The sequence below is a fragment of the Chenopodium album genome, chromosome 25, assembly GCF_948465745.1.
Source record: "Chenopodium album chromosome 25, dcCheAlbu1.1, whole genome shotgun sequence".
NCBI classification, from domain to species: domain Eukaryota; kingdom Viridiplantae; phylum Streptophyta; class Magnoliopsida; order Caryophyllales; family Amaranthaceae; genus Chenopodium; species Chenopodium album.
The window spans coordinates 41,601-59,443 of NC_137858.1; the positions used below are offsets into that span (position 1 = coordinate 41,601).

General features: G+C 33.9%; 2 protein-coding genes, 1 non-coding gene and 2 pseudogenes across 3 annotated transcripts; 3 read left to right on the forward strand and 2 right to left on the reverse strand.

Annotated features, from left to right (window-relative positions):
- The first annotated feature begins 1,859 nt into the window (after positions 1-1,859).
- LOC145615442 (cell number regulator 6-like) lies at positions 1,860-5,949 on the forward strand (annotated as a pseudogene).
- Positions 2,116-3,889, reverse strand: LOC145614573 (cell number regulator 6-like; annotated as a pseudogene).
- Positions 5,950-6,206: 257 nt separating the features above from the next.
- On the reverse strand, positions 6,207-12,995 carry LOC145613380 (3-hydroxyisobutyryl-CoA hydrolase-like protein 1, mitochondrial). Its single transcript, XM_081668478.1, has 14 exons — positions 12,719-12,995; positions 12,539-12,619; positions 12,028-12,096; positions 11,873-11,936; positions 11,371-11,450; positions 10,397-10,480; positions 9,656-9,740; positions 8,883-8,968; positions 8,671-8,792; positions 8,014-8,074; positions 7,122-7,220; positions 6,912-7,013; positions 6,791-6,832; positions 6,207-6,585 (listed from the first exon to the last, which is right to left on the reverse strand). The coding sequence occupies exons 1-14, from the start codon at positions 12,836-12,838 to the stop codon at positions 6,466-6,468; spliced, it is 1,215 nt and encodes a 404-aa protein (XP_081524604.1). The 5' UTR covers positions 12,839-12,995; the 3' UTR covers positions 6,207-6,465.
- TRNAQ-UUG (transfer RNA glutamine (anticodon UUG)) lies at positions 12,988-13,059 on the forward strand. The gene has a single exon. It is a non-coding gene; the product is annotated as a tRNA-Gln (tRNA).
- A 327-nt stretch (positions 13,060-13,386) lies between these two features.
- LOC145614160 (malate dehydrogenase-like) lies at positions 13,387-15,936 on the forward strand. The gene is made up of 7 exons (XM_081669164.1): positions 13,387-13,586; positions 13,969-14,127; positions 14,226-14,401; positions 14,498-14,775; positions 14,949-15,084; positions 15,201-15,312; positions 15,628-15,936. Exons 1-7 carry the CDS (start codon positions 13,388-13,390, stop codon positions 15,729-15,731), a joined length of 1,164 nt encoding a protein of 387 aa, XP_081525290.1. The 5' UTR covers position 13,387; the 3' UTR covers positions 15,732-15,936.
- Positions 15,937-17,843: the final 1,907 nt, after the last annotated feature.

Here is a 17,843-nt window from a genome sequence, read left to right on the forward strand (position 1 = left end):
TTTTTCTGTGGAGGCGGATGCACCATGCTTGGTGCATTCAATGTTCTTTAAAAAAAGGCGGAATGAACATTCAGCTGTTCAGTAAAGAACATATAGTTGTTTTGTAAAGAACATATAGCTATTTTATAAAGAACATCCAATTTTTTTATGTTTTTTTTGTAAATCTAAAGAACATGATACTATTAAAGAACATTATTCATATAGTAAATGTACATGTGGTATAAATGATCATGTATGTATATGAAATGTACATTTTACTGTATTATAATATACATTGTATTATATTCTAATGAACATATATGTTATAATGTTGGTTACATGTTTTATGTACATTGTATTATTTGCATCATATAAGTATATGAAAAAGAACATTTTACTGTATTTTAATGTACATTGTATTATTTGGATCTACAACTTTTTCTAAATTTGTCTATTTGCTTGCTTTCTTCTTCCATAATATATTAATCGGTTGATCTTCTTCAAGAATTTCATTTTATTTCTCATTGCAACAACAAAATTATATCAAAATCGCAATTAATTTTTAATAAAATCAAATATTACAATTTTCAATCAAATTTATAAAAAACAAACACTCAAACTCAAAATAAACAAGTATGAATGTCAAATAAACAAGTATAAATGTCGAATTTGGTCTTACCTTTTATTTTTATTTGTCATCTTGAACAAGTATAAATTTCGAATTTCTTGAAATTTTGTTTGACGTTTGAGGAATTTAAATGGGTTTGAAGTTTTGTTTGGAGAGAGAAAGTGAAATTTTGGTAAAAAAAATTGAAATGATTTGTAATTAATGTATGGTAAAAAATAATAATTATAGTACTATTTATCTATTTCATTATACAAAATTTCTTTTAAAAAAATATATATACAAAATTGTTGCATAAAAAACTGATGTACATTATAAATGAACACTACGTTCTTTTATGTATATGTCCATGTACATTATAAATGACTACTATGTTCTTTTATATGACCATGTTTATTAATATATATCTGAATGTTCATTCCGCGTTTTTGTATTTTGGAGCAGATGCAACATGTGGATTGTGCATCCGCCTCCACAAACCAACTATTAATAAATGGCCACGACAAGACACATAAAAAGATAGATAAGTGTGATGATAAGGTGTAATTATATAATAATTCATTTTTTATCACAAGTCATGGGCCATAGCAAGACTTTATTGGCACATAAATGTTTTCAAAAAAAAATATTGGCACATAAATAGTCCCATCAACGGAAGGGCAGCATCTGTAGTGGGGTATACTCGAATTCAAATGTATTGATACGAGTAGTAAAAATCCGTGAGTCTAATCAGAGCGGACAGAAGACCGAAAATTTTAAAATTTAAGAAACAAAGACTAGACTAGTTTTGCTTGGACATTTGATATCATCATGGACCATAACAAGATTATTTTTTACTACAATTTAATCAAATATATGCTCCTACATTACATCGATTTTTTTTAAAAAATATAATTTAAACATTCATACATTTTAATTTGGTAAATAACTAAATATACTAGTAAAAATGATGGTCTACTACGCACACTCTACATTGCCATTTATAGAATTAAGAGCCGAATTTTACTGAGAAAACTCTAAAATCTGTTACATATAACATTTCTCTAGTTAAATAAAAAAATGTACCTCTTGATCATAGTTTATTTCCAAATTCAAGGCATTGATAAAAATATTACGGTATGTATGTGTCAAAAAATAATCTCAATTTCTTTTATTATAAACTTTATATTTATGTATGAATCTATGAAAATATATGAGCTAAATTAAATTAATGTATGAAAATATTTATTTAATTGCAGATTTAGAATAGAGTAAGATGGGGGAGAATTATGCATCACAGTATGTGAAGTTAACAAAGGAGCAAGAAGCTGTTGAAATTACCCCTTGATGGCCATGCTGACCCCTTTTCAAATCCTACTTACACCCTTGCAAGTTGTAATACTATTGGGGCCTGGCTTGGTAGGGAGTGCTGACAAAAACTCGATAATATTGTCGGGGTTGCTTGATGGCCATAAGTGCTGTGGTCGAAACCATGTGATGTAATGTGTGTATTTCCCATTAGAGGTGATGCCCTAAGGATCAGTTGCTGGCAGTGATGGGTAATTGGGTTTCTCCAATAAGTTCTGGAGGAGAGTTTGTTCCTGAACTGGAGGAGGGTTCACAACAGTCATAGCTGTCACAGTATTTTCTGATAGTCGTCCCTTCATTTCCCTGTGTTCCTGGCATAGTGCACACCAGTGCATGCAGCAGTGCACAACACATGAATCACAGGGCGAATCCTGTATTTTACGTTATGTCAGTAATTTCATCTCCCTACTATCCGAGAACAAACGAAGTTGTCTGACTCTTGGACATGTGTCTAACACAAGTTCCCGAGTCTTACTACATAGTTCATCAGTAAATTCTCAAAGCTGACATGACTATTGTATGCTCTTCTGATTAAAAAAGTTGAGCACTACAGAACTAAAGATCAGCTCTTGACACTCTTAACCAAAACAAAAAATGATACTATACCAAGTTTATTTTATTGCGCTAATTACCTGAAGATGATACTTCTTTTGCAATTCTTCTCGAAATAAGCCATTGTATATTCCTCATATCCACCAAGCAAACAGCAAGCCCTCACCAACAAGACGTAAGGTATTTGGATCGATGAAACCATTGAAGATTGATATCAATGCTGCAATAGTGATGCCTCCTTCGACACAAATAGCATGACAAATGCACGCGTTTGTCCAAGGGTTTTCTTCCTTAAATCTTTCAACATTTCGACCAAACAGAACACAGGGGCAGAACAATCCAGTCATGCCTGCAATTTACTTTATTAAATAAATAGTGTAGAAATTTTGATTGGTATGCAAATGTTGATGAGGCCACCAACATGACAAACGTTAGAGAATTTTAAACTCAAATTCCTGGTACAGCAGCTAAGTAGTTCGCTTTGGAAGAAATTTTATTAATTGAGGGTGTACATTTTTTTATGATGATCGATCAGTCAATAGAGACTTACAGCTCTCAGGATCTTGAGCACATCCACATATTCCACTCATCCACGGCTCATCAGCAGGAATCTCGAACCCAGCCGGTAGCTGTTGCCCACACTCCGGGCATGTCTTGACATGCAACTGTTAAGTGATGCACCAATTTATGTTTACTTTCATATAACACATGATCAATGATAAAGCAATTTCAAACATTTTGAGATGTTGTCGAGGCCAAGGAAAGTAATTTGTCTATAAGCTCACCAACTAAATAGCTAATAATGATTGTTATCATGATTTATCTTCTAAACTATGCTAGTTATTTGATTAAAGTTATAGTAATTTTGTAAATGAAGTATGATGTCTATCAACTATGCATTATTATTGCCTTGTAGAGTTGTAATTTTCTTTTAGTAATACATCTTGTTCTAAACTGTGAATTTCTTTACCACCAATAATAATCTTGTCATTCAAGAAGCATAACAGCATCCAAGGAATCCCATTAAAAAAAAAAAAAAAAAAAAAACAAAAATATCATCCAAGGATAGTCTAACTAATTTTAATAATTGTGGCATTGTCTCAACCTCTCATAATTAAGAATTTATATGATTATTACTAGAAAAATTATTGCATTCATCACTTTCCCCATCTTTTCTCCACAACGCCTAATCTAGTGAAACCATGCTTCAAAATACATACGAAAAATTATCAAAATCTACCAATTTTCCTTTAAGCAAACAATATTAAAATATATTACACTAAAAATAAATACCCCATAATATTTATGGTATACAAATTGTCAATTTGATACATCATACATACATGCAATCTTTATGGTATGTAGATCTATCTTGTTGGCACGCATTTTTATATTTTTATACTATAGAGCTCAATCAGCCTGTTCATGTTCCTCAGGTTTTTTTTTTCATGTGAACATTTAAACATCTTGATCTTTCGGGTAATTCTGTTTTCGCGATTAGGATTATTGATGTTGTCGAATCAATAAGAAGAGACTCAAAATGATTGAATCTCGTATACACCATTCTCGTTCATGACTCCATATGCAAAAACTAATTTAAATGTTATTATTTGGAAGATATGGCAGTATAGTATAAAAATATAAAAATGCGTGCCAACAAGATAGATCTACATACCATAAAGATTGCATGTATGTATGATGTATCAAATTGACAATTTGTATACCATAAATATTATGGGGTATTTATTTTTAGTGTAATATATTTTAATATTGTTTGCTTAAAGGAAAATTGGTAGATTTTGATAATTTTTCGTATGTATTTTGAAGCATGGTTTCACTAGATTAGGCGTTGTGGAGAAAAGATGGGGAAAGTGATGAATGCAATAATTTTTCTAGTAATAATCATATAAATTCTTAATTATGAGAGGTTGAGACAATGCCACAATTATTAAAATTAGTTAGACTATCCTTGGATGATATTTTTGTTTTTTTTTTTTTTTTTTTTTAATGGGATTCCTTGGATGCTGTTATGCTTCTTGAATGACAAGATTATTATTGGTGGTAAAGAAATTCACAGTTTAGAACAAGATGTATTACTAAAAGAAAATTACAACTCTACAAGGCAATAATAATGCATAGTTGATAGACATCATACTTCATTTACAAAATTACTATAACTTTAATCAAATAACTAGCATAGTTTAGAAGATAAATCATGATAACAATCATTATTAGCTATTTAGTTGGTGAGCTTATAGACAAATTACTTTCCTTGGCCTCGACAACATCTCAAAATGTTTGAAATTGCTTTATCATTGATCATGTGTTATATGAAAGTAAACATAAATTGGTGCATCACTTAACAGTTGCATGTCAAGACATGCCCGGAGTGTGGGCAACAGCTACCGGCTGGGTTCGAGATTCCTGCTGATGAGCCGTGGATGAGTGGAATATGTGGATGTGCTCAAGATCCTGAGAGCTGTAAGTCTCTATTGACTGATCGATCATCATAAAAAAATGTACACCCTCAATTAATAAAATTTCTTCCAAAGCGAACTACTTAGCTGCTGTACCAGGAATTTGAGTTTAAAATTCTCTAACGTTTGTCATGTTGGTGGCCTCATCAACATTTGCATACCAATCAAAATTTCTACACTATTTATTTAATAAAGTAAATTGCAGGCATGACTGGATTGTTCTGCCCCTGTGTTCTGTTTGGTCGAAATGTTGAAAGATTTAAGGAAGAAAACCCTTGGACAAACGCGTGCATTTGTCATGCTATTTGTGTCGAAGGAGGCATCACTATTGCAGCATTGATATCAATCTTCAATGGTTTCATCGATCCAAATACCTTACGTCTTGTTGGTGAGGGCTTGCTGTTTGCTTGGTGGATATGAGGAATATACAATGGCTTATTTCGAGAAGAATTGCAAAAGAAGTATCATCTTCAGGTAATTAGCGCAATAAAATAAACTTGGTATAGTATCATTTTTTGTTTTGGTTAAGAGTGTCAAGAGCTGATCTTTAGTTCTGTAGTGCTCAACTTTTTTAATCAGAAGAGCATACAATAGTCATGTCAGCTTTGAGAATTTACTGATGAACTATGTAGTAAGACTCGGGAACTTGTGTTAGACACATGTCCAAGAGTCAGACAACTTCGTTTGTTCTCGGATAGTAGGGAGATGAAATTACTGACATAACGTAAAATACAGGATTCGCCCTGTGATTCATGTGTTGTGCACTGCTGCATGCACTGGTGTGCACTATGCCAGGAACACAGGGAAATGAAGGGACGACTATCAGAAAATACTGTGACAGCTATGACTGTTGTGAACCCTCCTCCAGTTCAGGAAATGACTTCAGAACACAAGTGTGATTCCTCATCGTCTTCTGAAAATGGAATTGACCATCACAGCCACACTGGTCTAGAGATTCAACCAGTATAATTCGTTAAGCTAAAAGTGGATACAGGATTTTCATGATAATTTTAACATTTGCATCAAGGAGAGAAATGCTTTCTTGGCATAGAATAGTCAATTTTGTTTGCTTCAGTTAAAACTACGGAGTACTTAGTAATGAGATTTACGATTGAAATGTTGCATGATTTCTTATCACATACGAATTATTCGGTGCTTCTGAAAAATTTTATTTGATGCACAATAATTTGACAAAAGATAAATACAACCATTTTATTTCCTTTGAATACTAGAAACAATTAAGGATTTACTTTTCATTAATTTCTGCAAACAACAGGAACATGTATACAAACTCTTACTGTTAGCCATTTTCTATAGACTCTTAATCTTGAAAAAAATTCTAACATGAATCTACATTTAGATCGGGTATAGCTGCAATACAACTTTTCATTGCTTCAATTTCAGTGACTAATTCTCATTTAGAGTAATTCAATAGGATTATATACAAAGGTGAATGTTTTGGATAGTAATGGTCCTTGAAAGTCTTTACAAAAATGCTTCTCGTTGCTTTGTTGGTAGCTCTAGCTCCGGTTCAGAGACACTGAGAGGGGAAAAGTATTCATCAACCATATCCTTGGAGACTCTATCTAAACTCGGTGGATCCCACTGCAGATAAGCAACATCCTATTAGATAAACTTCCAAACATGATATATATCATCTTGGTAATCTGCAAGTGCAGGGGCGCACAAATATTATGTGGTTGCCGATCCTCACAACTTCACAAGAGTCTCGGCAAACAATTAGCAACGCGAGCATAATTTCGGTGGGAAAGGCCAAAAAGAAAATGTTTAAATTAGAAATTTAGAATACCTTGGGTGAGAAGTCCCTGTCCACCATTCGTGCCCGTACACCCTGGAAGCATGCCAAGAACATTATAAGAGACCATAGACTGGATAGAAATAATAAACAAGAATTTGTAACACATTAATACCTCCATGAAGTCATTTGAGACCTTTCCAGTGATTCCCTGAAGCGACATCCGGTACTCACGAGCCAGACACTGGTCAAGAGTCTGATATCTACCTTCCCGTATCTGGTGGGTTATACACAAGTTGTTTGCATAAAGTGGGCATCAGATGCAAAAAGTATTTTTTTGCCTTTTACTTGAAAGGGGAGATAAAGATGGGTGGAAGAAACTCACTGATCTCAAGGAAACCTTCAGGCTCAAGGGGGACACTTCCCGCAACCTCTTCAAAGTGGAAGCACACCAAGCATGATCTGTTTTAGTTGCCTCATCTTCCTGAAAATATTGCACACATAGAACTCTTTTAATGCAAGATTTACAGATGTATCTACCATTACAGGCATTAAACAACATGAGGTAAGTTAAATATTGAGCACCAAACCAACAAACATGATCCTGCAAAATGTGTAATCCAGCTTTGCCACATGTTGCCAGAGAGAGGCAGCAGCAATTGCAGCACCCAAATTCAGCAGATAAAAAAGAATACTGACGGTGATATTTTACAGAATACAAGAGCAAGATGATTGAACAGGCACCACCACTGACCTCAGTTATCCAACATACAGGGCAGACAACAGCTCAAACTTTGTGAAGCATCATACAATAGCACATAATTTTCCAATAAATGAAAAACAACATATTCCCACCGGCTGTAAATATTTATTACTACGTATATTATATTTGATCTTTCAACCAAAATGTTTTGCTCTCCAGGAGTTCCATTTACTGGCACCTTATCTCAACTATTCGCCTACCCCAAATGGCATTCTTCTGAAGAACCATGTCCTTAAAGTCTAGCATGTGATTAACTATATAGTATATACTACTTTATGATACTTTCCCGAAGGTAGCAATTGCACATAGACCATTTCTTTTTTGAGCTGTTCTGTATTTAGCATTATTGATGACAATCATGTCATATGAGGGGTAATAGCAGATATATAATATTACAAAATCATAACAGGACATGTGACAATTTTTCCAGGCATTTCACAGGTAGTATGCATGACTAAAGGAAAATGAGCTTAGAGCGGTAAGAAATGGTTGAAAACTAGGAGAATAAGTGTACCAGCGAACCAATTATCTCCTCGACAGTGTCATGGCCAAAACATTTATTGAGTGTCTCCATCCTGAACAAGCAGATTAAATGAGATGTACACAGGCATATGAGGAACAAACAATAAAGGCAACATCAATAGCCATCTGTCAATACAGTACAAAACAACCTGACAGACACCGAGAACAGAAAAGATAAAGTCATAGTCCTAGCCAAGATAAAGTCACTTTGGACCAAGATCATGCAAATTTTCATAAAATGGCCATGTTTGACACTTGGAAATATGCCCCGTGTCAGACACTTCTAGCCAAGTCCTAGTAATAAAGCCTGCGGCTTAATGGATGTTGTTAACATAGAAAAATATTTCTGCAGCTACATCAGCTAGTGAGAAGAAATTGACCTTTTTTAATGGGGATGGGAAAATGTTTATTCATTGAGCTCATAGTTCCCATAATTCCAGTGGAAATCCAGGAAGAAACTAAAAACATCTAAACTTTCACCTAGTTTTGTTCCTTGGAAATAAATCATTCACAGAGCAGTAGAGCACAAGATACTGAGACTGTGAGACAGTACCTTTAAACAACATAGAACTCAAAGTTCTAGCAAGAATATTGTGAGCCATAAAAAATGCTTTAAGCCAATGATCAGAATTCACAAAGTAAAGCAAACCTGTGAAGTATGCTCATATTGTCAGGAGAGACAACGTCAGCAAATTCCTGCAGGGAAGTCTCAACAACAGAAAAATCATCACTGACCAGATTGACTAAATGTTCTTCTATTTGAGGAAGCTTCTGTCAAGTTCAAGAGAGTATAGTAAGTATTTGCATCACTACAAAAAGAACACAGTGACAGTATCAGGAACAAAATGCAATAGAACAGACAGCACTAAGTGAATAATGTGTAGCAAGCCCACACGCAAGCATTTCAGCACCACTGAGCAATTTGCTGGTCAGAGCCAAATATTCTCCTACAAGGGAAAAAAAATATCAAATATTTATCAAATTAAGTTAACAAGGCAGTGACATATCATTCAGCAAAAATACTGAAAGTAATTGAGTAACTTGAGTCAAATAAAAGGAAGCTATCAAAGATCCACCTGTCCACTAAAAGCAATACTAATGCTCCAAGAGGAAAAGCAAGGTAATAAACATTGGTTTCTGTCTTCTTGTGGAGGAAAACTATACTAGGATGCAAGATGCATACAATTTAAAATGCCCCAGCCAACAGATCTAGCTCTTTTACTAAAACTGGTCTTCACCGGCTGAAAAACTAAATCTTTTGTTCTTTTAGATGTAATTACCCAAGAGGTGATCCATCCCGTACCCCCACACAACCATCGGGTCATAGTCACCAACACATCCATCCGGTTTCCCTCCTTCCTTTCTCAGTTTTAACGATTCCACATTTATTACAATAGAAACTTTAACAATGAAATTTTTTTGATAAAGCTAATGAAAAAAAATTCACCCCCCCCCCCCTTCCTTCCCCCCCCAATGAAGGGAAGAAGAATAATTTTCGGATAGTTTCCTAGCATTTCCCATAACTCAGGACTTTCCCATGTGTTAAGTGCATTCCTTGAGGAAAGAAAAGACAATAGTAATAGTAACCACAAGTCCACAAGCACACTCAAGAGAAGACAAAAGGTTAATCTTACCAATGTGCCCAGGTAAATGAGAAAGATAAAAAGAGGCCCCAGCATCAGGATGAAAACCGATTAATGTTTCTGGGGTGGCAAAAACCTGAACTCACAAAGAGGGAACAACATAATTAGAAGTAAATCTACAGAGAGTTCCAAACTCAATGCAGACATCAATTTAGAGGAAAGTGCAGCAGTGGTATTCTCTAGTTCTATGCTTAGATAAATTCAATACAATTTAAAACTATAAGCAGCCTCCAGGGTAGATCGTAATGGTAGTGCTTTATATGTAACAGAACTTTGAAAGCAAAGTCTCATGCCCATGTCAATCACTCGATGGTAACACTTGTCCATTCCCAAAAATGTGAATTTCTTCATAAATTTCAACTACCACTTTAGAGACGGTATTGATGATGAAATTGTTCGAAGAAAGAACATATTTGAGGATGGAGATTCATGACCATGGACTAGGCATTCTACCTTGCAAAATGACATATATAAGCAATACCCTACCAACATTTATCACAAACCAACAAACAGGCTGCAAATTCTCTAGAGTTCAGATACCTCATCAAAGTCATCATTCAACCAATCCAAGGATGAAGCTAATAACAGGTAGGGAGGTAGTCACAAAAGCTCATTTTGTTTCTTCTTTTTGTATTGATATTAAGATATAGTCAGGTATAAATATCTTGCTTCGAAAGGTGGCAAAAAGAATCAGCACAACTCAGGAAGCATACAGCAAAGGCAAACACTCACAGTTTTGTCGGTTGCAACACGAAATGTCCCTGGAATTGAAACACCTCCTCCACCACCCATTGTAATACCATTCAGAAGGGCAACCTACAAGGATTACAGAAACATCTAGTAAATAAAAAATAAAAACCCAAAATACATAACTGAAGCTTCATTTTTCTTCATCCTCATTCAGAATTACAACAGTACATAGAAGAACAGAACCCAATGCTACAAGTCACAAATCAACCATTGCAAGAATGATACCACAATATCAGGAGTGGTCATTTCACATAATTGCAGACTAGTATATTTGTATTCTATAGAAAAATTAACAATAAGCAATGCTCTATTAATATCAGAAGTAGCAACTATAAGTCCACAAACTAATTCCAAACATTTAATCTAATTTAGTTTGCTTTATTTACTTTCACTAATGAATGGAGAGTACAAATTGTAAACTGAAGATAAAAGTTCAAAAGTTTGTAGCATTGACATGTCAATCCATAGAATAGGCTCTCAAATCATATTCAACATCAAAGATGACAAAGGTTCAGATTATAACAAACATGAAGCCACTTTCAGGTAGCTTCTTGCCAATAACTGGTGAAAAATAGATCAACTGAGGTCCCTGACTTGAAATGCTAAGAGTCATGAAACTATATGTCTACCCTTTTAACACAATATCCTCCATTGTATATGTGTACCCTTTTAACACAATATCCTCCATTGTATATGTGTACCCTTTTAACACAATATCCTCCATTGCATAGTCACTTCCAATTCTATCACACATATACTGTTTAAGATGTCTGGTGGCTGGTTGAAAAACATTCTTCCTCGAAGATTACACAAAAAATTTAGTTATTAACACTAGTTTTACATCATGATGTAAGTATTTAGAATAAATCCATAGCACACAAAAATAGATGGGTATAAAGAGAAGTCTCTCCACCAACTAAAACTCTAAAAGAGCTAGTTGCTCAAAATGTACTCACATGTGGCTTCAAGTATGTGCCAAGCATGTATATAAATGTGTATAGAGTCCCAAAAAATTCTTTACAGTCATCTATCTTCCCTGCATTAAAAAACAGATATTGAAACCATCAAACAGAATGACAAAGTTCATTAGACCAAAAATAAATAAAAGCTGCAAGGTACGGACATTATCTCCACATAAATCTATCAAATAAATATTGGAACGCTTTTTAAACACATCTCCTATATATGATCTTGTACATGTAAGCATGCACAATTATATGGGAACTAATTGTCCAAGTAATCAAGTATGCAAAGTCTTTAAAACTTCCTGATTCCTATCTATGAGCTAGTGCATGTAAATAATGTTACAAACATCTTATGGAAATAAACCGAACGAAAGTCACAAAACGCAATTAAGAATAATAAAAGAGTTACAGAACCTATAAGATGCAAAATTATAAGTTGAAGTGATGGCATTGGCAAGGTTGTATCTTAAATTAAACAATGTCAAGATCAAACCTTTGTTGATACAGCGATAAAGTGTAACAATATCTCCACCAGCACAAAATGCCTTGCCACTGCCCTTCCAATATTGAAAACAAAAAAGATTAAATGTCACACCATTATTTGTGAAACAGATTGATAAGACTTGTAAACAAAATCAGATAGGATACCTTGATTATCACAAATCCAATATCAGGGTCATCTTCCCAACATTTGTAATACTTTTGAAGCAAAGCACCCTACGTTTAGATCAAAAGCACGCTTTGTAAGGGAAGCACAATGTTAGAACAAGACTAGATTATGCAACGTTCAATGTTCAAACATACAACTATGCAAATAAGTTCATTCTGTAAGCTAACACATATTTTAGGAAGATATTGCTGATATCACCCTTATTTATAATACATTCCTTTTGGTATTTGGCAATGTGTCTCTATTCTGCATACGCATCTATAATCTATAATTCAATATAAAAATTCCACAACATATTCCTCTTTTAACACAATTATATTGAGAATGGACGAACAAAAAGTGAAAACAACTTTTTCGAGTTTCTTACAACAGACAACGATATCGATCAAACCCATACTTCAAATCCAAACCTTGAAACGCGCAACAATTACATAAAATTAACCTCAATTACAAAGATAAATAAATAAAATTAAATATCTGAGAAATTACCATGTTAGTGTTGAGAGCATTAAGAACAGAAGGACGATGAAGAATAGCAGTTCGACAATGAGATTTTCCTTCAACCAACACCTGCTTCCATCATCGATCAAAAGAAACAATCAGAAACCGTAATTAATCAATTAATTACTGTAATTGATAAATTAATTATTAATTAAGGGAAAAAAATACCTCGTCATTAAGATGAGAAGAGAGAGTTCTTCGCCATTGACATTGAAATGATGTTTTTCCTCCTAAAACGCGGCGTATTGCTGACAATGAGGACGATGATGCCTTGATCAACCTCACCATTTTTCTCTCTTCTCTTTCTCTTTCTAATTTTTCTGCTCAGTAGCGTTTTTGTACAGCTTTCCTCACTAGTTCGTCTAATGGAAATGAAAGTTTATCTTATCTGTATGATAATCTACAATATTATTAAAATTCAATTTATATCACCATAGGGTTCTATGGTGTAGTGGTTAGCACTCTGGACTTTGAATCCAGCGACCTGGGTTCGACTCCCGGTAGGACCTTTTTGCTCTGTTCTTTACTTTTTTTCTTTTTTTTTTTTTTTTTTTTTTTAAAAATCTTTTTGAATAACATTTGTATTGTCCTCTTTTTAAGATATTCTAAGCGTTCAAATGCTTGATGCTGCCCTTGATATTCATATATTCCTTACTTGACATTGAAGTGACTGCGATGTTGGTTTTTAATACCTTGTGCTCGTTGGTTTTTGATATTTCATGCCTTGCATGAAACTACAGTTTATGATTCTTGGAATTGGTATCTAATCTACTAATAACTGCTATAAAATGGTCAACTTTGTTTGCTTGATGTAACAATTAATTAACTAATTTTATTATGGGGCTTACATTAGTAGGGGAAATGGAGAATTTCCAATTACTTGAAAAAATTGGAATGAATTTGGATTCAGAATTTGTTGAGAAATTTGGGGTTGTTTCAATTTGTTTTATATTGTCATTTTTGTTGGTCAAACATATTTGGAGCTCTGTAAAGATGGAAAAAGAGCCTACTAGGGTGCTTGTTACTGGTGCTGCAGGCATGCAATCTGACTCCTCTTGATAATCTTTCATATTCCTCTATGCTTTCAAATTTCAATTTTTTTTAAATTTATTCGTAAACTTGTCATAATTTTCGTAAAAGTCTCTATAGTCCTAGTTTTATTGTACACTCGTATTATACAAGACTTGCTATTTTGGCTTCGAGTCACAATATGCTTGAAGATTTTGTCTGAGAATATGCTCATAACAGAGAAAAATCATATTCTTTTACTGATTCTTGCTGTTAAGAAACAAGTTTACAGCAATATGCACCCTTGAAAATATTATTATTATGCAAAAAAGGCTGAATTTGATATGAATGTTTTTGTTAATCTATCTTAGCATGCATGTAAGGATTTTGGAATAATATGAACTTTGCAGGACAAATTGGCTACGCGTTAGTCCCTATGATCGCTAGAGGGCTGATGCTTGGAGCAGACCAACCTGTAATTCTCCATCTGCTTGATATAGAACAGGCTGCAGAGGCCTTAAATGGTGTCAAAATGGAACTAATCGATGCTACCTTTCCTCTCCTCAAAGGTATTGTTTTCTGCTATAAAGTCACCCTCACTTCACTATATCTAAAAATGCAGCATTGAGGCATTTGCTGAGGATGATGTTGGCCTTGTTTTAAGCAGATGTTATAGCCACTACCGATGTCATGGAAGCCTGTGAAGGTGTTGACATAGCGATAATGCTAGCCGGGTTTCCTAGGAAGGAAGGAATGGAAAGGAAGAATGTCATGTCAAAGAATGTATCCATCTATAAAGCTCAGGCTTCTGCACTTGAACAACAGGCTGCTGAAAATTGCAAGGTGATCGAGTTTATTAGTCATCGCTCTTTAGCTTACTTGTTGAAATTTACAATCTATTGCCTTTAACAGTTTAACATGCTATCAATTTTCATACAGGTGTTGGTGGTTGCAAACCCTGCTAATACAAATGCACTCATTTTGAAGGAATTCGCACCTTCGATTCCTGAAAAAAACATTACTTGCCTTACAATGCTTGATCATAACAGAGCAATTGGTCAAATTGCTGAGAAGCTTAATGTTCATGCTAGTGATGTAAAGAATGTCATAATATGGGGAAATCATTCTTCAACACTATATCCAGATGTAAATCATGCAACTGTCACTACAGTTGATGGAGTGAAGCATGTTCGAGAACTTGTAGCAGATGATCATTGGTACACTTTACATACTCGTCCTTTTCACTTGAATTTCACTTATCTAAACTTTTTGCCGTTATATGAACTTAGCTTGTAGCTGATGGTCATTGGTAAAAGTCAGTGTATAACTGATCATCAAACTAGTAGGAACTTGGAATTTATAATCAATTTCATATCCTTTTCATATGTAGGTTAAACAAGGAATTGATCACTACAGTACAGCAGAGGGGTGCAGCTATAATCAAGGCGCGGAAACTGTCAAGCGCGTTGTCAGCTGCAAGTGCAGCTTGTGACCACATTCGCAATTGGGTGCTTGGAACAAACAAGGTATTTCATTTTTTTATGAAACGAAATCCTTTTATGTCACAGTAGAATAATTGCTATTTTTCTTGCTTAACAATATTTTCATCACTTCATGTGTATAAACCTTTAATTTAATCTAGGGAACGTGGATTTCGATGGGAGTGTACTCCGATGGCTCTTATGGTATCCAACACGGTCTTATCTACTCCTTTCCTGTAACTTGCAAGAATGGAGAATGGTCTATAGTAAAGGGTAAGCTCCTAGTTCACCTTAATTGCTACTCGTATATTTTTCTAATCAAATGTCTGAAATATGTTTCCCAAAATGACAATCTTAAAACAATAAAACTAGTATGTATTCAACCAATACTATCATAAACTAAGCAATATTAGCATAACATTTTTCTTTCAATCCATATGTCTTATGGCATGGTATAAAAGTTGTAGCGCGGTATTGCTTGTGTAACATGGGAGGTTACCTAGGATGTCTTATGGCATGGTTTAAAAGTTGTAGCGCGGTATTGCTTGTGTAACATGGGAGGTTACCTTGGATCTATGTATGTTGTAGGGCTAAAGATCGACGAGTTTTCAAGAGCAAAGATGGATGCAACAGAGAAGGAGCTCATTGAGGAGAAAGAACTAGCATATTCTTGCCTCGGCCAATCAATCTAAGCGAGCTCATTCAAGCTGTCATTTTCAGCAATGATAATTCAAGCTGTCAAGTTTAGTGGTGTACATAAATTCCATGTTAATTAGCTTGTTACATATTTACTTACATGTAACGTTGAATTGGGTTAAAAACAAAAAATGGTATACAGCTCAATGCATTTACAAATTGAATTTGTTCTTAGTTCATCATGACCTGCCTCCATTTATATCTTAGCAGGATATTTAAGCTCTTGCTGGTAAACTTCATCTAGAAATTAATTGTCAGAACTACCTAATACATGTTATGTTCTTGGTAGTTGATAGCTTGTATTAATTGTATAATTTTTACTCTAATAAGTTTCTTTTAAACTTTTACAGTCTCAGTATGTGAAAGATTAGTCATTACTTTTTCTTGGAATAGGTATAAATAACGTATATAAAAAACGACCCCTGGAATGATGAAAACTACATATTTGAATATTGAGATAAATGTAATAACATCCAATATAATAATTATCTTTCTTATACATTATTGTAAAGTAACAATACGGAATAAAGGTTTAAATAAACCAGTACATCGGTCCATATCTTAATAATATCCTAACATCACACTTTACTTAAGTGAAACGAACCTGTCTTAATTAACCGTCATGTAAAGGTGTAATAATGTAACATGGAAAACAATATATCTTGGGCGGCCCATGGCGCAATACATTCTAGTAGAACTATCAAATTTTAATTAGTTTGGAAAGGAGAATTAAATAGAGAAATATTGGGAGAGTGCCACATAATATATAATCCAAATAATTGTGGGTGGTCCATAAAAATGGCCGGTTGGTCTAAGTTGGTTAACCCACTGACGTTGTATGAATTAAGGGGGTGGTGGAGCAGGTTGTTCTTTAATTTGTGTGATTTTCTTGATGAGTTTTCATGGGCATTCATTTTCTGACTCATCATTTTCAGCTACCAAAGACTGATTTTTAATTGACTTTTATTTATTTCAATTTCAAATACAGTATTATTATTGATTGTAAGGCTATTTATTTTTGCTTGTTTTTTCCTTCGGTCAACTTATTTTATTTAATTGCTACTATTAGTTTAATACAGTACTCCGTATAATTCTATTGCGTGCATGTCCTTCCATTTCTAAGTACAATGTTTATTGTATGTGGACATCACTCTCAATATCAACAAAAAGTTCCAAATGGTGTTTAATTGCAAAAAATATATATATTTTTTTTTTAAAAAAAACATGATTCTTTGGTTTAGATGGATCATTCTCGCACTACTCTTCTTCCATTCTTACTAGATCAATTTTTGGAAAAACGTTTTTTATATCTAATAATTATAAAATACTCTTATGTTTAGTAAATGCGATAACTTTTTTTATTAGTGCGTGATATATTTTAATATGTATGTATTCTGTCCAACATAAAAATAAAATAAAAAATAAAAATAAAAAAAATACTACCACTCTTTATAATTTTAGACGGACGGAGTACTGTGTACGTAGTGTCAAATATCAGGATATGACACGGAAAATGGTGTCCCTTGTCCTTGTGAACATCTCATTATAAATTATGGCCTTATGGGCAATCAACACACATGTTCAGTGTTATGCTTCATATATTCCAAGCATGCATGCATTCAGGCTGCTCTTAAAACATAATTTGTAGGGATTTTGAATTGGTTGTTTGACATACCCTTGCATGACACCTAAGCTAAAATGAGTCGTGGACTCGTGGTCCATCCACTTCAACAATAGGCAGCCTTCATACGATCAGTTTCAACTTTAACTCACATAATGGAATTATTGATATTTATTCTGTGTAATTGGACCACAAACTTCATCAAAAATAGAATACATCTATCTTCATCAAAAATATAATACATGTATAACTTTGGACTAGAATTTCACCTTGGTAAATTTACTTTTTATTTACTTTTATCTGGTATCCATTATCTTTTATCTAATACGGAGTACTATTATACTAGAGATAGATATAAACTATACAGTACATAAAAGTAAAGACATAAGACTGATTCTAGTTTGATATTATCAATTGGGAGCTATAAGGGATATATAGGTGATATTGTAACTAATGTAAGTACGTTGTTTCTTTGATCGAGAACATA